This window comes from Stegodyphus dumicola, chromosome 8, assembly GCF_044657685.1.
Source record: "Stegodyphus dumicola isolate Sdum_Otavi_A_Nest chromosome 8, ASM4465768v1".
NCBI classification, from domain to species: Eukaryota; Metazoa; Arthropoda; class Arachnida; order Araneae; family Eresidae; genus Stegodyphus; species Stegodyphus dumicola.
Genome location: NC_140775.1, coordinates 152,367,318 through 152,388,938, shown reverse-complemented (window position 1 = coordinate 152,388,938; position 21,621 = coordinate 152,367,318). Strand labels below are relative to the sequence as shown.

At 32.9% G+C, this 21,621-nt stretch overlaps 1 protein-coding gene across 2 annotated transcripts in view; it reads left to right on the top strand.

Annotated features, from left to right (window-relative positions):
• Nucleotides 1–789: 789 nt before the first annotated feature.
• Nucleotides 790–21,621, top strand: part of LOC118182036 (integrin beta-PS-like) — a 100,328-nt gene continuing 79,496 nt past the window's right edge. For both annotated transcript variants that reach the window (XM_085822598.1, XM_035351306.2), the window contains exons 1-4: nucleotides 790–941; nucleotides 11,111–11,168; nucleotides 13,364–13,449; nucleotides 15,136–15,228. In XM_085822598.1, coding sequence (XP_085678724.1) covers nucleotides 813–941; nucleotides 11,111–11,168; nucleotides 13,364–13,449; nucleotides 15,136–15,228 — 366 coding nt within the window. In that variant the 5' untranslated portion in view covers nucleotides 790–812. The remainder of the gene's footprint in view (nucleotides 942–11,110; nucleotides 11,169–13,363; nucleotides 13,450–15,135; nucleotides 15,229–21,621) is intronic.

Here is a 21,621-nt window from a genome sequence, read left to right as displayed (position 1 = left end):
CATGTCTGACAATAACATCAGAACAAGCCCACGAAATTCATGGTGGCAAGAAGTGCAAGATCGCGCCTGTCATTGGCAACAGCCTTGAGCACAATACAGGTGATAGCATGACTTTGCTCAGTTTCGCTCCCAATTTTGATTGAGAGTAACCCCCCGGGGACGAGGGCGCGGGTCTCCCACGCCTTTTTACCTACCACCAACCTCTCGAGAGGCCTTTCGGCTCACCGCATATTTAGTCTGCCTCCATGGCGCACAGACACTATATATTTTACAAACATCCATTTGACACTGTATATCTTACAAACTCGAAACTATTTATATTTTAAAACATGCCTTCTGGGAATTCGAACCCGGGCCCTTCGGTACAGCAGCCAGACTCACTAAAGCATTCATTCTTTTCGATTTTTACTACTTTTATTGCTATCACTTTTGTTTCAGACGGAAAGTAAGCATTTTCTTATTGCGCGAAATTATGGAATTTCTTAAACAAAAAGTAAAAACGTCTGTTTAAAAAGAATAGAAATGTAAACATTAATACTTCAGACCGCCTGTAGTGTAAAAGAAAAGGCTTTCACGAATGAAAGTTAAAGACTTCACGCAACACTTAAAAAAAAAAAAAAAAAAAGTAAAGAGTGCTATTCATTCACTTTGCGTAAGTTTTCGCACTCCCACATTTTCTAGTGTGTACCGAGCTTCAATGAATTTAAGGTGAGTCGTTGACAGAGAGGAAAACCAGCACTCTTTTCTCATTTCCGGAAAGTAGAGATTAAGTCTTACACTTCCTTTCCAGCAAGTGCGAAAAAAGGACATGGATGTTTGAATTCGATATCCGGCAAGATAGTGATAGCGCAAAATCAAACCGTGTTACTGCTTACTATTCGGTACCCAATGTGTTGATCCCTTTCAAGACCGCTACGAACATGGACAGAAACCGGACCCGGGTAAGTCTGCCTGTTTCATTTTATTCTAAGTACGTTAAGCAAGGCATTTGTATTATAACCGGAAGCTAAATTTATTTTTGTGAGCATTTTGTTGCTTGCATCATGGACAGGAACTTAGCATATTATCTGTAGCGTATCAGTTATTACACGAAGAACGTCGGTTGAAAACTGATTTTAATTCGCTATCATTTTTGGGCTTCAGCTTAAAGTAAAATGCAATTTTTTTATACAGTCTTTTTAACTAAAACGTTATATTCGAGAAAAAAATGGGTCCTCTTACGAAATGCTCTGCTCCTTGAAATTAGGTGGAAACTTTTCCTTCAAATTTTACTTTTTTTTTTTTTTTTTTTTAGTTTTTGTTTTATTTTAGAATTTATTAACTCAGGTGGATACTATGGTCTCTGTTAGTTATTAGAATCTAATGTTAAAAGAAAAGATATCAGTGACCGAGATACATTACACAGATGTCGTTAGAAACGTTTTTTATTATCTAAATTACTGATACATATTTTAACGTTTTATTCGTCAACATACGTAACTATTAGTTATTTACAGGTATTAATTCCGATTCTCTGTAAATGTTTGTAAATTTACTTCATGCGAGACTTTAAGTAAAGGAATAACTTGATAATACGTGCAGTCCCCTTAAGCCATGACTCGGAACTATGGCAATGATTGTTTGACTACACACGTTGTTGTGGCCCAGCAGCAGCCGAGTAGTAAAGTTGCTGAACACTGGTAAAGTTCGGTCTGCGGTTCGATTCCCGCCAACGGGCTGGCTGCATGGGCGTTTCCGTGGTTTTCCCCATATGTAAAGTGTATAAAAGCCAGTTTTCCTTAGAAAATCCTTCACGACTCTCTCCACAGGGATGCAGATATCCCTCGAGGTTTTACCGTAATTATATAAACATAATTGCACACGTTGTTATCGTAAAGAAGGGAAGGTCGCTACGACCTTGAAGTGCGTATTTTAAAGTAACAGACTGTAGCCTGACAAGAATAACTAAATGAGAAGATGGTGAGACGAAATAGCCTGTAAGACGAAGAGCGTGACGTGTTTTATTGCTTATGATGGATTTATTTATTGGTTTATTATGCTACGGTAAAGTATTTTAAGGCTATGTTTTTCAAAAAGAGAGATAAGGGAAACTGACTTAGATTCATGTTACCCAGGAGAAAAAGTTGTGTTTGTGAATGAAAAACAGAAATGTTTTTAATGCATGTGTCTGGTCCTCTGAAAATGTTTTAATGGTCGAGAATAGTCATGGTGTTCTTTCTAATAACAATTTTTGCTCCCTAGGTGTTTTAAAAGATTTCTAACTGAAATTATGGTTTAAATAAAATTTTAAAAAGAACTTAATTATAAACAAATAAATAATTTACTAAAGGACATGAGGGCAATTCCAGCTAAAGCTAATTTATTTGAAGCTTCGCCCTGAAGTTTACAAAGAGCTAATTTATTTCTCTAATTATTTTAACTAATTTATAACTCTAATTTTATTGAACAACGTTTATTACATTGAGGGCTTGTGCAGAGTATACTAAGCAGAAATTTTCTTGAGCTTTTATATCTGAAATTAAAACGCGACCATCCAAAAAAGTTGAGGATACCGAATGCAAGCATGGAATAGCATGAAGTTAAAAAAAGAAAAGCGATGCTTAATATGCTGGTGGCCTTAAAATTTAAATCATTTTAATTCTTTGCAATACTTGAAAGTGAAAGTGTGCTCCATGTTTAATTTATTATGGTTCTGTTAGAATTGCTTATAGGGTATGACATTCTATCATTACTGTAAAGCGAATTTTCATTGAACTATTCGAGTAAAAACGAGAAGAATTTGTACGTTTGGGAGAAATAAAACAGAAAATGTGTTGTGTTTGTTTACATTTTTCAAGAATTCCTCACAATTGTTTAGTAGTTTCAAAGAATAGCAATTTGGATTGGTTTCTCGAATCATATTTTATGAAGCAATTTGAGCTAACAGGCAGACGATAGCATTTCAGCAAGGAACCGTAAACAAATAAATTATTTTAAAATGCTTATTTCTCGAAAATATTTCCAGAACTGTTGTTTAAAATAATATTAAGAGAAAATTACAATATGCAAAAAAAATAAAAAATTTAGATTTTTATATAAATGCCGTAATCTTTTATTTAAAAAATATACCGCCACCAGAGGGCGACACACCTGACTGCTGTTATTTTCTTTTTCCTCCCGCTCACTGCTCCCTCCATGGGATTTATTCTGGCATTTTTCATCACCATGCCCATTGTGGAATTACATCAGGTTTACAGGGAAGTACTGCGAATGCAGTAGACCCTTTGTATAAATACTTCTGTATCAAAGTATCAAAGTATTAAAAAATATAAACAATTTGAAATTCTAGTAAGTAAATTTTTATCAAAAGCGTAAGAAATGTCATACTGTATAGTCCAGCTTTGTCGGATTGAAATATGTTTGCTACATAGATGTGTAAATGAATGAATATGTGTCAGTGGATGCGTGTTCAATAAAGAAAATAAAGTGAATATTTTATTTTAAGTTTAAAACTTTATCCACAACATTTCACCTTTGATTTTGAAAGAAAGTCATTAGCATAACATAACTGAATTACAACAAAATTATTGACTGTGTAGGAAAAATAACGACACAATTAAAATCAAAGCGAAAAATAACGGTAAAAAAGTCTATTGACATTTTTTTATTAACTAGTAAGTTTATGAGCAATTCGAAGAGCATCAGACAGAAAGAATTTGCGGTTGAAGCCTAGATTACAGCATTACATTGGCTCTCCTAGATTACATTCAAGATGGCCGATGTAGTGGCTATAATAGTTGTAGTTTAAAAAAAAAAAAAAAGGCTATTAGCCATGTTTTTTTCTTCTTTTTCGGAACAAAGGTAGCAAGATGAACTGCCAGTGTTGGAGATCTTGGATCCTGAGTTTCTTACCTCTAGCAACGAATGAGCTTTGCTTAAATTTGATTTTTCATTCACAATCCCATTGTTGTTGTTTGTAAATACCAAAATTTTTCGCCTTTTCATTTTTGCTGATTGACTGGAAATCATGTCCCGAAGAGTGTTTCTAGAGACCGATTCTCTTATGAGCTTTGCTTGAAGTGTTAGTTTTCTTTATTTTTGCTTCTTCATGACTCCTGTTAATAAATATACCTCTTAAAATGAGTTTTCTTACGATGATTAAAATGAGTTTTCTTGAGATGTTTAGAATAGCCGACAAGAAAAACAAGAAAAGAACGGAAAAATAATATAAAAGCTATTTTTTCCCGCTATGTAAAAGAGTCACTTTAAGATTCCTTTCAGAAAGGACGAAAAAAAAGGGTGTTTAAAAATTCATAATGCATAGTCAAATTAGCAATGCATTCTTAATCCTTTGTCCTTTATTGCAATTAATGGAATGAGACTAAAATAGTTAAACAATTAAAATGCCTTGGTTTAACATTCGATGAAAAATTAATTTGCATACAGCACTTAGAAGAACTTAAGCAAAGAATTTAAATAATTGCAAGAAAACTCAAGCAGATGCAAGGTTACAAATGAAGGCTGTACCCACATAAATAAAAAATTGCTTTATGTCACAGTAATTGAAAAAATAGTCCACTAAGTGTAGCAGTCTGGGCGTATCCTACGCAAGGAAGAAAAATAAGATATTTATTGAGCATAGAAAGACTTTGTCTTAAATATCAAAATCAGTCAGTCATAGCTTTTCATCATTTTAATTATGAAAAATACCGCACGACCTCTAAAAATTTCTTAAATATTCTTGCAGGCTCCATTTCCCTTCCTATCAGCACGGAAATCGAGGCGGTTCGTCAACTCGTCTAGACCATAGCCATGAGAGAGGCAATAAAACGCGTAACGCAGAAGATTCACTAACATAATATAAAATCAGATAGCTTTTCAATCAGTGCTTAAATTGCACCGGAGCCCACTGGAGCCCGGCAATTTTTAAGATAAATTACAATTTTAGCCGGAGCGCACCGGAGCCCTAAATATGAGCTCCAGTACTTCTTTTTATAAAACTGAACTACAATTTAAAGGGAAAAAAATTTACAATTCCTAACGTTTTAGTTTAACAATAGTAATAATTTCTCTATAAATACGAACTCATGAGAATATGAGACGTTCAAGTAAAGTCCCCTCACTCGCATGCGGAAACCTTTCTCTTTAACAAGGGCAATAAATATGGGGGAGTTTGATTAGGAACGCGTAAATTTCTTGCCATTCCATAGTATCTAGTGTATTGTTATCGATGCTTACAGTTAGTTTCCTCGCAGGATAGAAAAATTGTGTTCTTAAATGTGCGTTAAGTGACAGCGAGTACAGCAAGAGTGCAATACTGAGATAACATAATATAAGTGACTGCTTAAGCATGTCCACATCGTCTTCCCACAGTGTCCACCATGGAGGTAGGAAGTAAGAAGGAGTCGCCCTAAGCAAGTTTCTCCGTACCCTGCTCTGAAGCACCGGCGATCCCTACGTGGTGACCAAAACATTGGGTCATTTACCATTGAGTTCTATGGGATTTGACGCGTTCGGGTGTAAATATTTTGTAATTACGTCGCAAATATACATATAAATGTATATATTTTCTTTTTCTACAACACTTCAGAGTCCTAAGTATGTGAAAACAACATATTTTTAAACAACATTTCATTCTGAACGGAATTAAATGCTATACTTTTCACAGGACAGTTTTCTCAGAATGGTTTAATTTGAATGAAATATTTTCACATGTTTTCGTTAATTACATTAGAAAAAAAAAATTAAGGTAATTCGATTTTATTCGGTTAAGGTACAAAAATTAAGATCAAAGTTTATTGTATTATTAATATTAAAATTATGCATTATTTCTTTTCTATTTATAGAGCTTCTTCCTAAAATACTTTCTTAAATATGACATGATTTTTTGGCTTCTTTTAAATCGAAAAATGTAAGTCAATTTATAATTAATGCTCTATTCGGTTCATTTTAAATTAGAGAATTATTAGGAATTAGCGAAATACTTTAAATAAGTATTTCGCTAATTCCTAATAATTAAATAGGTATTAAATAGTATTTGACTTTCTCTGAACATTTCTGAAAGGGAATAAAATAAGTTTTTTTTTTTTTTTTTTTTTTTTTTAAGTATTATTTAAAACTTGTAACTGAGTTATTATAAAATGTAAAGGGAATAATTCTTTTAATTATACTTATCAGATTTTTTTTTTTACCCTTCATTTCAATAATACATATTCCAAAACTCTTTATTACGTTCTTAAGTGCGCATCTCATAGCATTTGCTTTACAATACCTTTTAAGAGATTGCTTTCCAATACGAACAATTCTTGCTTAAATAGTTTTATAGCGTATTTGTCAACAGGATTTCAATTTATGTTTACAATTCAATATTAAGGTTATTATATATTTAGATAACATTTATAATCATTACAAATTAGATACATTTAATCATTAGATTTCTTCACAGTACTTTCACAGTTGTTTATAAGTGAATAAATTCTTCATTTCAAATACATTTATAAATAATTTAATGAATATTTAAGTATTTTGTCAAAGGCAGATACATGCTTTTTGCAAGCACATGCATAAATACCCATACATATTTCCTCTTTATCATTTCCGGCATGTGCAAATCTTTAATCTCTGTGCATTCACTATATTTTTCGTGTAAAGTAATTTACATTAATTTAGCATACACCCGAAAGTTTTACATAAAAAATATATATGAATATAATTTGAATGAAAATTATAAGTATTATGTTTAATACCCACTCAAAGGTCAGTTTTTCTTCAAAATTCCTCCACGATGGCATCTCTCTCTTTAGGCAGATAACCCTTGCATGCGTTACTCTATTTAATAAAAACTTAATCTGACCTATGTGCCTAATTACAAATATTTTAACATACGAGTACATAATTTTATATTTACATTTAGCCATCAAGTTTCAAACTTTTCAAATCTTCTAGAAAATAAATTTTGGCAGATCTCTTTTAGCAATTTTCTTAAAATCTATATTTTTGTAGTGCAACAGCTTAGAATTTTATAAAACAAATTTATAATCAAAATCGCTGTTGTTAGTTATCGAAAAATAACCAAGATGTGATTTTTGCGTAAATGTCACTAAACTATACAAATTGCTATTATCCATCACACTATGAATGTTTCTTTCATGCGAGAGTGTCCCTTTTTCGATTTCTATGGAACTGTCGTGTGTCGAAATACTATCAGAATCTTGTCAAGCGAGCTTCTAAATGTAAACGAATAACACCCCGTCTGGTGACCCAAGCTTCAAAGCAGTGCTTCACTTCTAGCGCGGAATGGCCCCTCCTCCCTTTCCTACCTCCATGGTGTCCACTAATAGGGGGGAAGCGTACCCAGCAACTTTACATTCATCCTGAGGACTCAGATTCAGGACTCATTTTACCCCTGACAGACATCTGCTTGATGGCTATAATTATATCAGCAGAGAGCCGCGGTCAAAGAGGACGTTCTCTCTCGCCAAGGTTCCCCTCATTTTTTTGTTTTCACCCACTCATACCCTCATTCTGTTTCGCCCTGGAATTTTCATCAGATATATTTAATTTTTGTGATGATAAAAGAATTCCCCCCCCTTACAATCAGAGCTTAAATTGGGGCCAGTGCTTCTTAGTTTTTGTAATAAATCATAATTCTAGCCGGAACGCACCGGAGCCCTGAATAAGAAGGCTGCGGCACGCGGCACTTCTTTTATGTAACTGAATAACAATTTCAGTAGAAATTTTATCTCAAAAATTTTATTTTAACAATAAAATAATATTAAAAATCGCTTATTAAATTTCAATTTATCTCTTCACATTTTATTTAATTTTAATTATTTAAGTAGTTCAATCTTTAATTATTTCAATAAATAATAATTAGTTATATAATAATTATCAATTAAATTATAAATAATTATCTAATAATTATCAATTAAATTATAATTAATTATTTGATAATTATTCAGTAAATAACAATTTATGCTCGTAAACATTAATAAAATAGCTATTAATTAATTTGATAATAATTAACTATTAAATTTTAAAATTATTAATGAGTTTAATAGTCATTTTATTTATTTATTTACTCTTGTTCCTCTTTTCTGACGGTTTTCCACAGAGCTCCGGCACTTCTAATCTTAGAAATTAAGCCCTGTTTTCAATGATATATGAAATAACTAATCCCCACACCCCTCGCCATTAATATCTTAAATCCGAACCTATCTCAGACTAAATTTACACCGAAAGATAAATATGTAATGGATCAAAGCTTAGACCGGTAACTACGGCAATGAATTTGCAAACCAGTCAGCAAAGAAGGCAGGGAATGGATCTCTGGCAGAAGACATAGACATTCAGTGGCCGAGATCCCATCTCAAAATGAGCCTCAGTCTGAAAGCAGTCCCAAAATGGCAAGAATTATGGAATTCAGAATAACAGAGTCGTCGAACATATTATTTTATAGCATATGTAGACCAACAGAGAATAATAACCAATCCACATTTATTCCGCTATGTATCAGGTCACCTTTTCCACCGTATATTTTGAGCGATTTGGGATCAGTTATAAGGATCAATGCTGCTGCCGTGACACAGGTACCGGGTGCATTATCTTATTCAATGTCCAGTAACTCAAGAGCTACATCTCTGAATGCCAATGCAAGCATTCCACAAATACATGGTCAAGTAGAGACATCTAATAAGCAAAATTACAAAGATTATGACCAAACTCTTCGAACTCGGAACAGATCTTTGCTTTATAAGTTAAAATCCCTCCTACAATCATATACTGTCATGACAATTCTCCTCTATCAAGTATATTACAAAGCTCACATCTGGTAAAAAAAAATCGCTTGTCTATACGTTTAGTTTTTATTTACATAAATTTCTTACAATTAATTCAATGTATACATTATAAATGCAGCAAGTAAATAAGCATACATAACATGTGATAAAAAATCATCATCATGCTTACCAAAATATTGCAAATAGCACATAATTTTGAAAACATTTTTTAGTTTAGAATCCGAAGTAATACTGAAAACAGCTTAAAAGCTTCAAAAATGATGGATGACTAAGCAATGCATTTATGTTACAAAGTTCTAGTTAATTTACGTGTCATTGGCTACTAGAACTTTAGTGAAGAGTCTAGCGACTATTCACTGGTCTTCTTACAACTATAAAGATAAGTCCAAAAAAGGGTTAAAATACCCTTTCATTCACTCGAAGACTTAATAACAGTCGGCACATCCGGGCTTACAGGAAAGTCTCCACTTGGACGTTAACTTAGTTCTTTAGAAGTAGTTTAGTTTCTAATGAAAATAAGAAACTAAACTACTTCTGACTAACTAAGCCAAAGCTGTACAGAAATAACTAATAGAATTGGCCCATAATTAAATATCACCGCTGAATATTAACAGGCACGTAAGACTGCGGCCGAACGCAGTAAGAGAGGCTTAAAGCAACGACGTGGTCCGAAGGTAGAGCATGCTATACTGAGAACTTCTGAGCCCTCCCTTCTGAAATACTTTGATACTTTTAGTGGTATGCTGGGATTCGGCAGAGATTACTTTTCCTGCTGTTACCAGTTCACTGAAGGAGTTCTTTAAAGGGCCTGACTTTTGAAGAAAACCTGAAGGAAATTCTCCATATGAGAAGAAACTTAACCGGAGAAAGAAGAAAAGAAAGCACTTTACTTTCGGAGAGACGAAATGAAAGTCCTTGCGATAGGGTAGGCTAGTCGATAGACTCTGAGCTGCAAAGAAAGGGGTGTGTGTCCAAGAAGGTGTCAGAGCGTGGTTGGGCTGCGTAACTTGTGGGTGCACGTTGCTTCATCATTCGTGGAGAAGTGAAAGTTAATTTTCCTCTGTACCATACATTTCCAATAGCTTTTTTAAAATTTCAACTACTGCAAAGGGGATTTTAAAGTCCTAAATTTAGAAGCTAATTCAACAAATTTTTACATGAAGTCTCCTAAATCTTTGTCAGCAAAAGCGTTCTTTGCACGAAACGAAGAGGGTATGGTGCGATAATAGTAGGCTGCACTTTCCTATTATTTGGAACAGTACAGTAGGTTTTTTTCAGTCTTAGTAAGACCTGGTGTCTTTGATGATGAAAATTTTCGCATTTTTTGAAAAAAAAAAAAAAAAAAGATTCAGTCTTTGGAAGAAAGAGTGTGTTGTGATTTGCATCTCACACAAGCCGGCCTCGCGTCTTTGAGTAGCAGACAAGTATAGGTAGGTGATCTTCACCACACTTGGGACATCTATGTTTGCTGTTACAAAACATTTGACCATGTCCGTAACGACATCTGAAACACATAATAGGACGATTATCCTGGCGGTAACGTCTTATCTTCACTTGCAGTCCCTGAATACATTTGAGAGAGTCAGTTTTCCTGAATTCATAAGTGCTGCTTAATAACATGAAGAAAATAGGGAGTTTCTCTTCTTTTACGGGAGTTTTGCTGGTATACTGCTTAATTTTTAACACTGGAAAGTCCTGTTCCGACAAGATATCCTCTTCCATAGTGTTACCAGGAAGACCTCCGATGACTGCTTTGATTGGGAGACTGTACTTCTGAAAGTGCTAAACTGTATTTCTTCTCTCATAAGGCAGGTTAAGGCCTTATCTCACATAGCACTAGAGTCTAAGTAAATAACGATCTTTTCTCTGGACCGTTGTCCCGTAAAGTATCTTATGATTAAAGAAAAGACATCTAATATCTTTTCACGTCACCTTTTGTCTGGGGCAGATGATCAGAGGTATTATTTCTTTCTTGCCTTTGCTTTGGCAGTCTTTTCCGCAGGAAGACTTTGTAAAGGCATGTTCTTTGTCTCCTACGGAAGTGACTGAACTTCCCATTAAATACTAGTTCTACTTCATTTACAGAAAATGCGATACTGAAATCTCATTCTGGCAGGAAGTTGTAGGAGGGAAACAACAATTTAAAGGAAAGAGTTTAAAAATTAAAAATAACTTTTAAAATAAAAAAACAATCCTTACAATATAATGAATACTTCAAAATATATCATTTATCTTCATTGAATATTACATGTTTCACATTTTCATTGAATATTGTATTAAATTATTAATGTATTGATAAGCCCTAATGTAACTAATCATATTTTTGTTTTCAGATACATCTACCAAAACATATCTTTTTTACCTTACTTATTATTCAGAATTTGAAACATGGTAAGTAAACTTAATCAGCTTATATGAAGAATATTTATTAAATTTTGCTATTTAGAACATTTTCTTTGTTAAAGCTAAATAACATTTTGCATGATGTTTGTCATATTTAAAACAATTACTGGATAAATTAAGCACGACTATGCACAGTTAAAGAAATAGCTTACTTTATTTCATTCGTGCTTAATTTGTATGCTTAGTGTTTAAATGAAAGCATATCGTTAGCATCAGACCAAAACTGAAAAATTATTAATAGATAAGTGCACTTAAAAAGGAAACTTTTAAAACTTTAGAGAAATAGAATTGTAACTCATACATACTTCACAGAATATGCGGATAAATATTTTCATTTTTCTGCTGAACACTGAAAAACGACTAAAACTTCCATTTAGAGAAAAAATAACAAAAAACTCAGATTCTGATTTTAGCATGATATCGTTAATTGTGCTGCCAAATGGTCTCTATTGCCTCTTTTAAAACGGCCTGTGTTCCATTTAAATTGATGAAATAAAATAAAATTATTTTATATAACTTCAAATGACAAAAATGAAAATTTTTTTGTTTTTGATCATAAAGTTCGGTAGTTAAATATAGGCATAATATCATTCCTAAAATAACACATATTTCTGTAAATCTATGTTGATTTTATGCTCAAGTTAATCTTTAAGCATACGCAGCTTAATTCAGTTATGCAAAAAAAAAAACAAAAAAAAAAAAAAACTGGTACGTAATTTTAAAATGTCATATGGGTGACAATAGGCATCAAGAGGAACAATAATTGTCACTGAATATGGTGTTGTAAACCCGTTTATTGCATACACTGGAGCTGAATTACGAGCTGCGGGGGATGACGGCAGACGGCGCCACTGCGATGCAGTAATACGGAACTATTACTTGCTTCTTTTATTCCGGAATGATATGGATGACAACATGAACAAGGAATATGTTGATATGCATTTGATTTATGGTCGAACACGTGTAAGTAAATGCTTAACAGAGCAGATATTCCACCACACCACCTTCTTCAAGATCAATAGACAGCTACAAAAGACAAGGGCCCTCAAGTCCAAGAGAGCAAGTTGGGATTTAGGACTCGCGCAATGCTTAGAGGAAGAACTTGTGCGGTAACGGTTTGCTGATTTCCTGTCGATAAGGACTATACCCATTAATTGGCGTTAGGTAATTGACGTCAGCAGGAATAATGCACAATTTCCTGCCACTGGTTTTATTCTCTCATTAGGCCAGCTTTACGTGATAAGGCGTAGCCAGCACGGACAACAGCAAACATGTGGTCGATAGAAAAATCCCCACACTAACATTTCTTGAAAAAGTCAAAATAGATTCAGTTTCAACATGTGGACAGGCATCCTCAGTGATTATGTGTTGGGGCAGTACTTTCTGTCAAAATGCCCGAATAGCATGACGGCCATGAGTCGCATTGCAGACAGACATGGGATTCATGCATGATGGAGCCTCAGCATATTTTTACAGTACGGTAAGTAACCACTTCCATGCTACATATCCTGGGAAGTATGTAAGAATCCCTTAGACTTCTTCTTTTGAGAAGATTTTTAATCGCTTGCTAAGATGCCTCTAGAGACGCTTCAGGATCTTAAAGTGAAGATGGTCATCGTTGTGACAGAGATTGGCTCTCCCGGTATCTTGCAGCAGGTCTAACAATCGTTCCTCCTTCGCTCTGCGCTGTGCATGAAAGCGAGCATCACTTCCAATAACACCTCTAATAATTTTTCATTGACTTACTGTAATGGGTACTACAGGTTGTGTTGTAAACGCGCTAAGAAACAAAATGTTTTCTTATTAATTGGACTTTTTTTTTGGTGCCATATCGAAGTCAGACTCTGCGTTAAGGTTTTTTAGGATTTTTACCGACTAAGCGTAGTTTATGATGGCGTGTGTCACTGCAGTTATTGTTACTCTTCATATCTGTTGTCACCTGCCTGAGTTTGTCCCCACATGTTATATCCTTGATAAAAATATTAAAATAAATTTCTAAACATATGTCTCTATTTTGTAAGCAAGAGGAAAGTTTGAAGTTGAGTATTTTAAATGCGTGCTTTTGAAACAAATCTTTCGAATATATCCTTCTTAATGGATTGCTGTTTGTTTCTGGGATCTAATTTCTGTAATTTCAAATGCTTAAATAATTGTTCTTTATAGCTAAATCATTTTATTTGTAGAAGCTACCGCTAACCAATGCCTTGCGAAAGAAACTTGCAGCGAGTGTATAACTGAAAGTCCCCTCTGTGCATGGTGTTGGCAGGAAGTAAGTCAAATATATTTTAAACTTTATAAGCTTTATTCACTGTTATGCTAACGAATATTCTATTCTATCTTTTTTCATCCATGTTAACGTGCGAAGGGCATACTAGGGAAGTTAGAAGAGGTAATTTGTAGCTGGAATGATTGCGGTATTTTGCGTCGTTTAGGAGATTGCTACTTCAAAATCCCATAATGTTATTTTCGGTCAAATGATGAAAGTATACTGTGACGTCATTACAATTTCAGCACCTACAATAAATCGCATATAAGTGCTCAAACTGCTGATTATTGACACAGATGAGAAAGAAGTTGTGCAGTTGTATTATGGATTATCTGTATTCAAAGATGTTTGACACTGAATATAGACAATGGCTAACTGACCCTTCCTCTTCAAGGGCTCCTATTACATAATTGATTTTATTTGATTGCAAAAGATGGAATCGGTGAGTTTCAATTGTGGCAATCTATAGTCGGAGAGAATATTATCGGAAATAAGTTATAGATGTTTCTTCATTCGTCCAGCCGGAAGCGACGTCACGGGATTTTGAAATCGCATATCTCTTGAAGGAAGTTGTATATCAAAACCAATCCGAAACGACGGTATTTCTTTCTTTGAACCCCTCGAATACGATGTCACCTTTTTTTTCTCTTTGGAACATCCTCTGTATGCTTATAAATACTCGGAATTGTATCTGATTTGAAGTTATGTGTTTTCTGAATTCTAGACAGAAAAGGAACATAATTTGTTATTGATAAGGAAAAAATATGTATAATCAAATAGAAATCACATTAATTACTATGTATAATCACATAGAAATAAGTCATGATTTTTATTCTTTGACTAAAAGATAATGGCTTTTTGTTAAAGATCAAATGTCTGAAATATTAAAGCGATCCTGATTGAGAAGGGAAAGGGAAGAAATGTACATTTTCAGAAGCCATTCTTGCCCCGAGTCGGTTATTTATGTAGGAAGTTACAAATTACAATGATCTGACAGGACTGATATTATGGGTCATCAAATAACAAAGCTCCAAGTTTACTTGATTGGTCTGAGTGCATTACATAAGGTTCTCTCATAAAGGGAATGCGTTAGTGGAGCTACTGTATTATTCCAAAATGCTGTAAATACTAATAAAGGCGACATATTGACTGATACCTTGCATGAAACCAGATTACAATCGGCCAGCTCAAATTCAGAGTCAGTGTCGTAGACTTAAGACTTTCAGTCATTAGACATTAAGACTTGACATGCAGGCTCTAAGCAACAAGAACCTTCCCTTCTTGTGTGCATTTTCCAGTTGCTTGGAGCTGCACCTTTTGGTGCTATGTTGTTTGGTGCTACGTTTCTGTTTGCTTAACTAGATACAGCAATAAGTCGCTTAGTTCTACTTCGATTCTTGACTTAGTATATTTTACCAAGACGAGTAAAACTCTACTCGTCTTGATTATCAAATATATTCACAATGTCTACAGCTGTAATAAATCTAATTTTTTTTAAATTATACTACGTAATGATAAAAAATCGTATTATTTACTGATGTTGAAAAGAAGATAAGATAGAGCTTAAGTATATTCCGAATAATCCAGGTGAAATAAATCGTAAAATAGTAGTTATTTTTGTTTTAATGATAAATCTTTCTTCTTTTTCATATTTTGTTCTCCATGGAAAATTAACTCATTTCTTTTTAGGATTTTTCTGGCACAAGATGTGATTTCACAGAGAATTTAAGAAAAGTTTGCAACAATGTAGTGTCGCCAAATGATGAAATAAAAAAATTAAAGGTAAAAATTTCATTTACTCAAAAACGAAAGCATACTTATATGATTTTTATTATGAACACAATTTTCAGTCACATTTCTTTTGCATTTCAAGTAATATTGCAATGTGGAAGAAAAATAAACATTTCATACAAAGAAGACTTGCTATTTAAATTAATTCCGCTTTACTGAGTAAATGAATAAAGCTATGCCTCGCTTGTGAGAAATTTAAATTTTCAAGTATATTGAAAATGAGCTGTGACCTAAAGAAAATAGCTCCTTTAAATCAAGAAATACATTTTTTAAAGTAATAAATTGCGAGATTAATTCTCACAACCTATAAAATGCAAATAAAAGATTCACATGCTTGAACTTGAATTTTCGCATCTAAACTAATGCTACACTTCCAGTGTAGCATTAGTTTAAGTTAACGAAAACAGAAGAAAAAGAACAGAGAAACAGGGAGAAATTTTTTTGTGAGAAGGGCTGACGTTGCGATTGAAAATAACAATAATAAGCAGACTGTATGAAATTATATTCTTTTATTTTTAAGCACAAAAAGGGGGGGGTTACGATTTTTAGTCTAAAGGGACTTGAGTCCCGAAGGACTATTGCTTTCGTTTTGGCATTTTGCGTCGGACTCATAAATGTCGGTTCACTTTTCAAACTGTTGCCACAAAATGTTAGAGTCCTGCATTATATTTGAAGAAATTAAATAATGAAAAATCTGCATAAATGTATGTATATTTCTCGTATTGTGATAAAACAACGGTACATAGAACAATCGAATTTTGAATGACGTAATCTTACTACGAATATGGGCATCTGGAATCCCAAATTTGAAATTTGGAATTTGTTTTATTATCGATTTCATATTTTGTAAAACTTTAACGAATTTTTGAGTAACAAACTCAACTATTTAAAAGCGAGCAATGGCGACGTTGTGCAGAAAAAACATTTATATCTCCAGCGCGTGAGTCTCTGTATCGGAAATTCTAAAGATATGCCCGTTTTAAAACTATTTTGCGATATTGCTGTTGCACTGGATCTTATGGTTTAAGTGCGAAGAACATGATATTTAATAAAGAAAGGTAACACACAAAATGTTAAAAAACGCCCCTTTGGACGTAATTTAAAATCTGAAACATTTCAGATTTATTTATTTATTTATTTATTTATTACCAAAATTACAATTTGTAGTAGTTTTCATACCAACAATACGACTTTTGACTTCATTTTCCTTTTCTTAAAATTGGTTTTACTGTTGTGAAATATTCTAGCATGTTCTCTTAAAAAACTAAGTAATTTATTTAATTTTCCTAGTTGATCGCCCTTTAATTGTGTCTCATACCAATTTGCGTGTAAATTAATACAATATTTCTTCAAATAAATGAGTTAACAATGTATCACCAAAGCCTTCAACCCTTTGTTCTGGAACACTTAAAGAACAAACGCATTCTAAATAACGTCCACTGAATCTGCAATATTTGGCTATGTAAAAGGCTTCTTAATTAATGCATTCATCAGCTCTCGTTTATTCGGAAATTTCTTTTCAAGTAAATTCCAAGCAATTTTATAATTTTAATCTACAATATGAATTATTTTTAGAGCTTAGCTTGAATTATTTTTAGAGCTTCAGCCTTATAAGAGTTCTTAAGATACTGAAGCCTTTGAGCGTCTGATGATTTATTAGTATTGTGTACACTGAAGGTATGTAAAGTTAAATTCACCACTTTTAATTCGGTACTATCTGGGTTAACACTAACCGAATTAGCATTATCAATGCGAGAATGTTTTTAATCTAAATCTAAGTAGACGTCATCAGCTGTATTTTCAACAGTTTGATGTTCTACAACATAGATATCAACTTCTTTCTGCTCATATGTCTCATAAATATTATCAAAAATGCCTGAAAAATCTGCACTTAAATTATTCAATTTCTTTATGAAAAGTTCGATTTTTGCCCCTTTTGTATTAGCAATGTCAAAATTTATTTTATGTTCCAATTTCGTTAAATTTTCTTTAGGGATTCCTTTCGTTACTAATAGTGGTTTCATATCCATTATGGAAAAGGTAAAGATGACTCACCTTTAATTTGTACAGCAGATGCGTGTTCTCAAATATTTCAGCACCAATTAGCTGAATCAAAATTTGTTTGATTAATACAAAAAACGCATATTATACATCAGGCGATAACAAACAAATGTTCGCTGTAGAAACACAAGATTCCAAAGTGAAGCGTGGCACACGAATATACAAATCGAAAGTACTTAATAAAGAAAAAACGAAAGAAACAGAGAAAGGCTTATACAACTTTCGTAGCATACGAAATCAAAACTAGCAATGATAATTTCTGTTCGCATAAAAACTTATAGGGTTTCCGGCTCGACGGTCGAAAAAGAATGCCATGAGAAATAACAATAATAAGCAGTGGATCCTATGAAATGGCGTTTTTCATTCTCAAGCATTTAAAATATGTTACGAATCACAGCGAAAAACAAAACTTACAATCGCGTCGCAAAGAGCGAGTAGTATGCGATCAACTAAAATAAACTGGTCTCGTAATAGCAGTGCCATCTGCATGATATTAATGAATAACAAGAGATTAAATAGTGCACTATAATGAGAACTATTAACTATTGACTTTAAATTTCAGTCCTCTGTATTAAATTGTATTAATTAAAGCATATTTTTTTATCACAATTTCTATAAATAAATTTGAAAGTTTTCAGATTTTGACGGTCGCCCAGAATGGTTTGTTAAGGTTTTTACGCTCTCGCTGAGATCGCATTCTACCAGTCTGCTTTTACACTCACTCCTATTAATCAATTTTTTTGTCTTTTTGGCTTTATTAAGCATAATTATTAAGCATAATTTTCTTCGCACTTACGCCATATACAGTTCAGCAGCAAAATTACAAAAAGTTTAAAAGCAGTATGGCAGTGTACGTTTAGAGTTCCAGATGCACCGTTAAGTTTTGGAACATATTTTTCTGTTTTTTTTTTCCAGCTCATCATATCAATGTTCAGTTTCCTTACTAACATAGCTTTATAAAACTTTTTTTTGGTCTTTTTCCTTTTAGTCCAAAGGGGCTTTGTCCCTGAAGGACTATCGTTTTGAGATTTTGCGTTGATTCACCATAAATGTCCGTTTCATTTTTAAAACTATTGCCACCCAATGTTAGAGTCCTGCATTACATTTGAAGAAATTAATTAATGAAAAATCTGCATAAATGTATGTATATTTCTCGCATTGTGATAAAACAACGGTACATTGAGCCATCGAATTTTCAATGACGTAATCCTACTGCGAATATGGGCATGTGGAAGCCCAAATTTGAAATTTGGAATTTGTTTTATTAGCAATTTCATATTTTGTAAAACTTCAACGAATTTTTGATTAACGAACTCAAGGATTTCAAAGCGAGTAATGGCAACGTTGTAGAGAAAAAACATTTTTATCTCCGGCGCGCAAGACTCTGTATCGGAAATTCTAAAGATATTCTCAATTTAAAACTATTTTGCGATATTGCTTTTGAACTGAATTTTATGGTTTAAGTGAGAAGAACGTGATATTTAATAAATAAAAGAAACAAACAAAATGTTAAAATCACGTTCTTGGACTTTATGCCACATGAAATTCGATTCAACAGCAAAATCACAAAATATTAAAAAACAGCATATAATTTCCTCTAAACAGTCTTTCGCAATGTAGATAAAAATGTTTTCATCCGTACAATGTTGTCTCTGCATGCTTTGAAATCATTCAGTTTTTTTTTGTCAAAAAATCGTTAAATATTTGCAAAATATGAAATGGATAATAAGAAAAATTCGAAATTCAAAATTCGGGCTTCCAGGTGCAAACGTTCGGCTGGAGTTATTCAAAATTTGATGACTTTAGATAGCGTTGAGTTTTCACAATGCGAGAAACATCCATACATTCATGCAGATTATTTATAGTTTTATTTATTTAATATAATACAGGGCGGTAATATTTAATGGCAACAACTTGAAAAGTGATACGCCGTTTATAGTGATTCAACGCAAAATGCCGTTTCGAGACTAACATCTTATTCTGGACTAATGTCCCTTTTGGGGCTAATAATTTATTCCCTATAAGTTTATTTTCTTTTCTTTATTTCTTTTCATTTACTTTTTTTTTAATAAGGAGCTTCAGTTGTTTGAAATATAACATATTTTTAATGTCTAAGTTCATATTTCGTGTGTGCTTGGAAAAAATAATTTGCTTCTGAAGGAGACAGATCTCATTTATCAATAACATTTGCCTTTGAGCATTGAGCATTTTTCTCTTGAAAAATATGCACAGCAAAGAATAAATTTTATCACTGAAAAAAATCTGATCTGTGTTAACATAATCACGCAGAATCAATTATCCAAATAGTGAGGAGGAAGGATAATTGGTAATGATATTATTTTCGATATTCATGTAAAAAACCGGCCAAAACAGGGAAAATCTTAACATACATCTTTATTAAAAGGGCTGGATAAGTTCTGAATTGGACAATAACATTCATTGTCATGCTGCATCTGTAGCAACGTTTTAGTTATTAAGTCCGTATTTTGAGGCTATCTCATGAATTATTTAAGACAGGCTTTTATTGAATTCTTATTTTAATTTCAATATTTTTATTCAATAAAAGTTTTTTTTAATTATAACTGATATATTCTTTTTGTAACTTGTTCTCCTTTCGTCTGATAGTTAACATGGTTATCGGGTAATTTTTCATTAAAACATAAAGCTGAATGATCTCGGGATGTTTGAAAATATACGAATATTACTACTTTCAGGGAACGAGAAAGTACTTTGAAATTTCCAGGTAGAAAACTATAAGATTTAAATTTGAATGCATTGCAGCAATGCCGAGAGCGTGAAACTATTTCTTTTCAAGATCTTCCGATCTGTTTGATGGCGTAAATTCACATTCAGTTAATTTAAACTCATGTTTGCTTTAGAAATCCGAAATCATCATCACTTAAGTCCAAGGGAATGTTTTTAATACGAAGAAATAAAACCTTGTTATGTATCGAAAAACCTGTTTAAAGTTAAACAAAAAACAAAAAAAAACAAAAAAAAAACAAAAAAAAAAAAAAAAAAAAACTTTTAATAGTTAACAACGGAGAGAAGTACGGAAAAGATTTTTAGAACAAAAGTCAAAACACAGTAAATTATTTTTCAATTCCGAAAAAATTCCGCTTTGAAGTTTTTTCGATTTATTCAATGGTATGAAGATTAAAATTCTACCATGATAAATTTTACCGTGAAGCAAGAATGTGTGAAAAAAATTAGTAAAATAAATAAACAATAAACTAAAATAAATATAATAGAAAATAAAGAGTTAAATTTTGAAAATATGCATGTGAAACATAATATTTTTTTGCAATTACATACATGTGAAAATTTTTTGAAACTAGGTCTGATAATGGGAGTTAAAAATTAATTCCAAGATTCAATGAAAGAACCAATAAAGATGAACTAACAGAGAATACAAGTATAAAACTATGTAAAACTAGTCAGAGCTTATTTAAGTTTCAGAAATCATATAAAGCATGTAACGTTGCGTGCCTCCAACTTGCACGCAACCAAGAGGTGACTGTGAAAACAGGATAAAACACAGAGTCTTGTAAAGGGTTTAAGTCCCTTTTTATTCAACGTAATAAATTACAATTGCGTGCTCTTGACGCTTACAGACGGTGCCAACTCGGCGGTCAAATAAAAATAATAACCTGAAAAGAACTTAAAGACAAGACTCTAACTACGAGGCTCTCTAAAATAATTAACTCACCGCGTTTTACAACACCGCTGCTAATTCAGCAGACTTGAAGCTCACTTGAACGATTAACACTACTTCCCGCCAAGCACATAGGCCGAAACGCGGGGTTCTTCAATTTCTCGCTAACTACCTCCGCGCTCGTGAAGTAAGAATATCACACACCGAACTCGTTTCCTTCCTATTTAAATCATAATACTTCCGCTGATAATTTGAATCCTTGCGCGTTCTACTAAAATTTACATATTGTGGCATTGGCAGTTCCAGGGGAAAGTAAGGCTTGACAGGAAAGATAGTTTAAACTTAAAATAAATGTTAGTTAAAATAAATATAAACCCTACAAGCAATAAAATTGTAACTGGCAGTCGACTTCAAAACGGAGCGAGTAGCTTTTGTCAAATATCTACATACCCAGGCAACATGAGTGTGTATTATTATACATATATTACTTTGGGGAAAAAACACATGATACCTTTATGTATCCAAACGTAAACATTTATTTCGGGAACCATCTTGGCTGGGGAACTGTGTATCGGAAATAGTTACATAATCTTTTCTATGACTTGCTTTCAAATGTGCTTAACTCACAGATATTTACTTCAAACTGTGCAGTTATACTATTCACCATA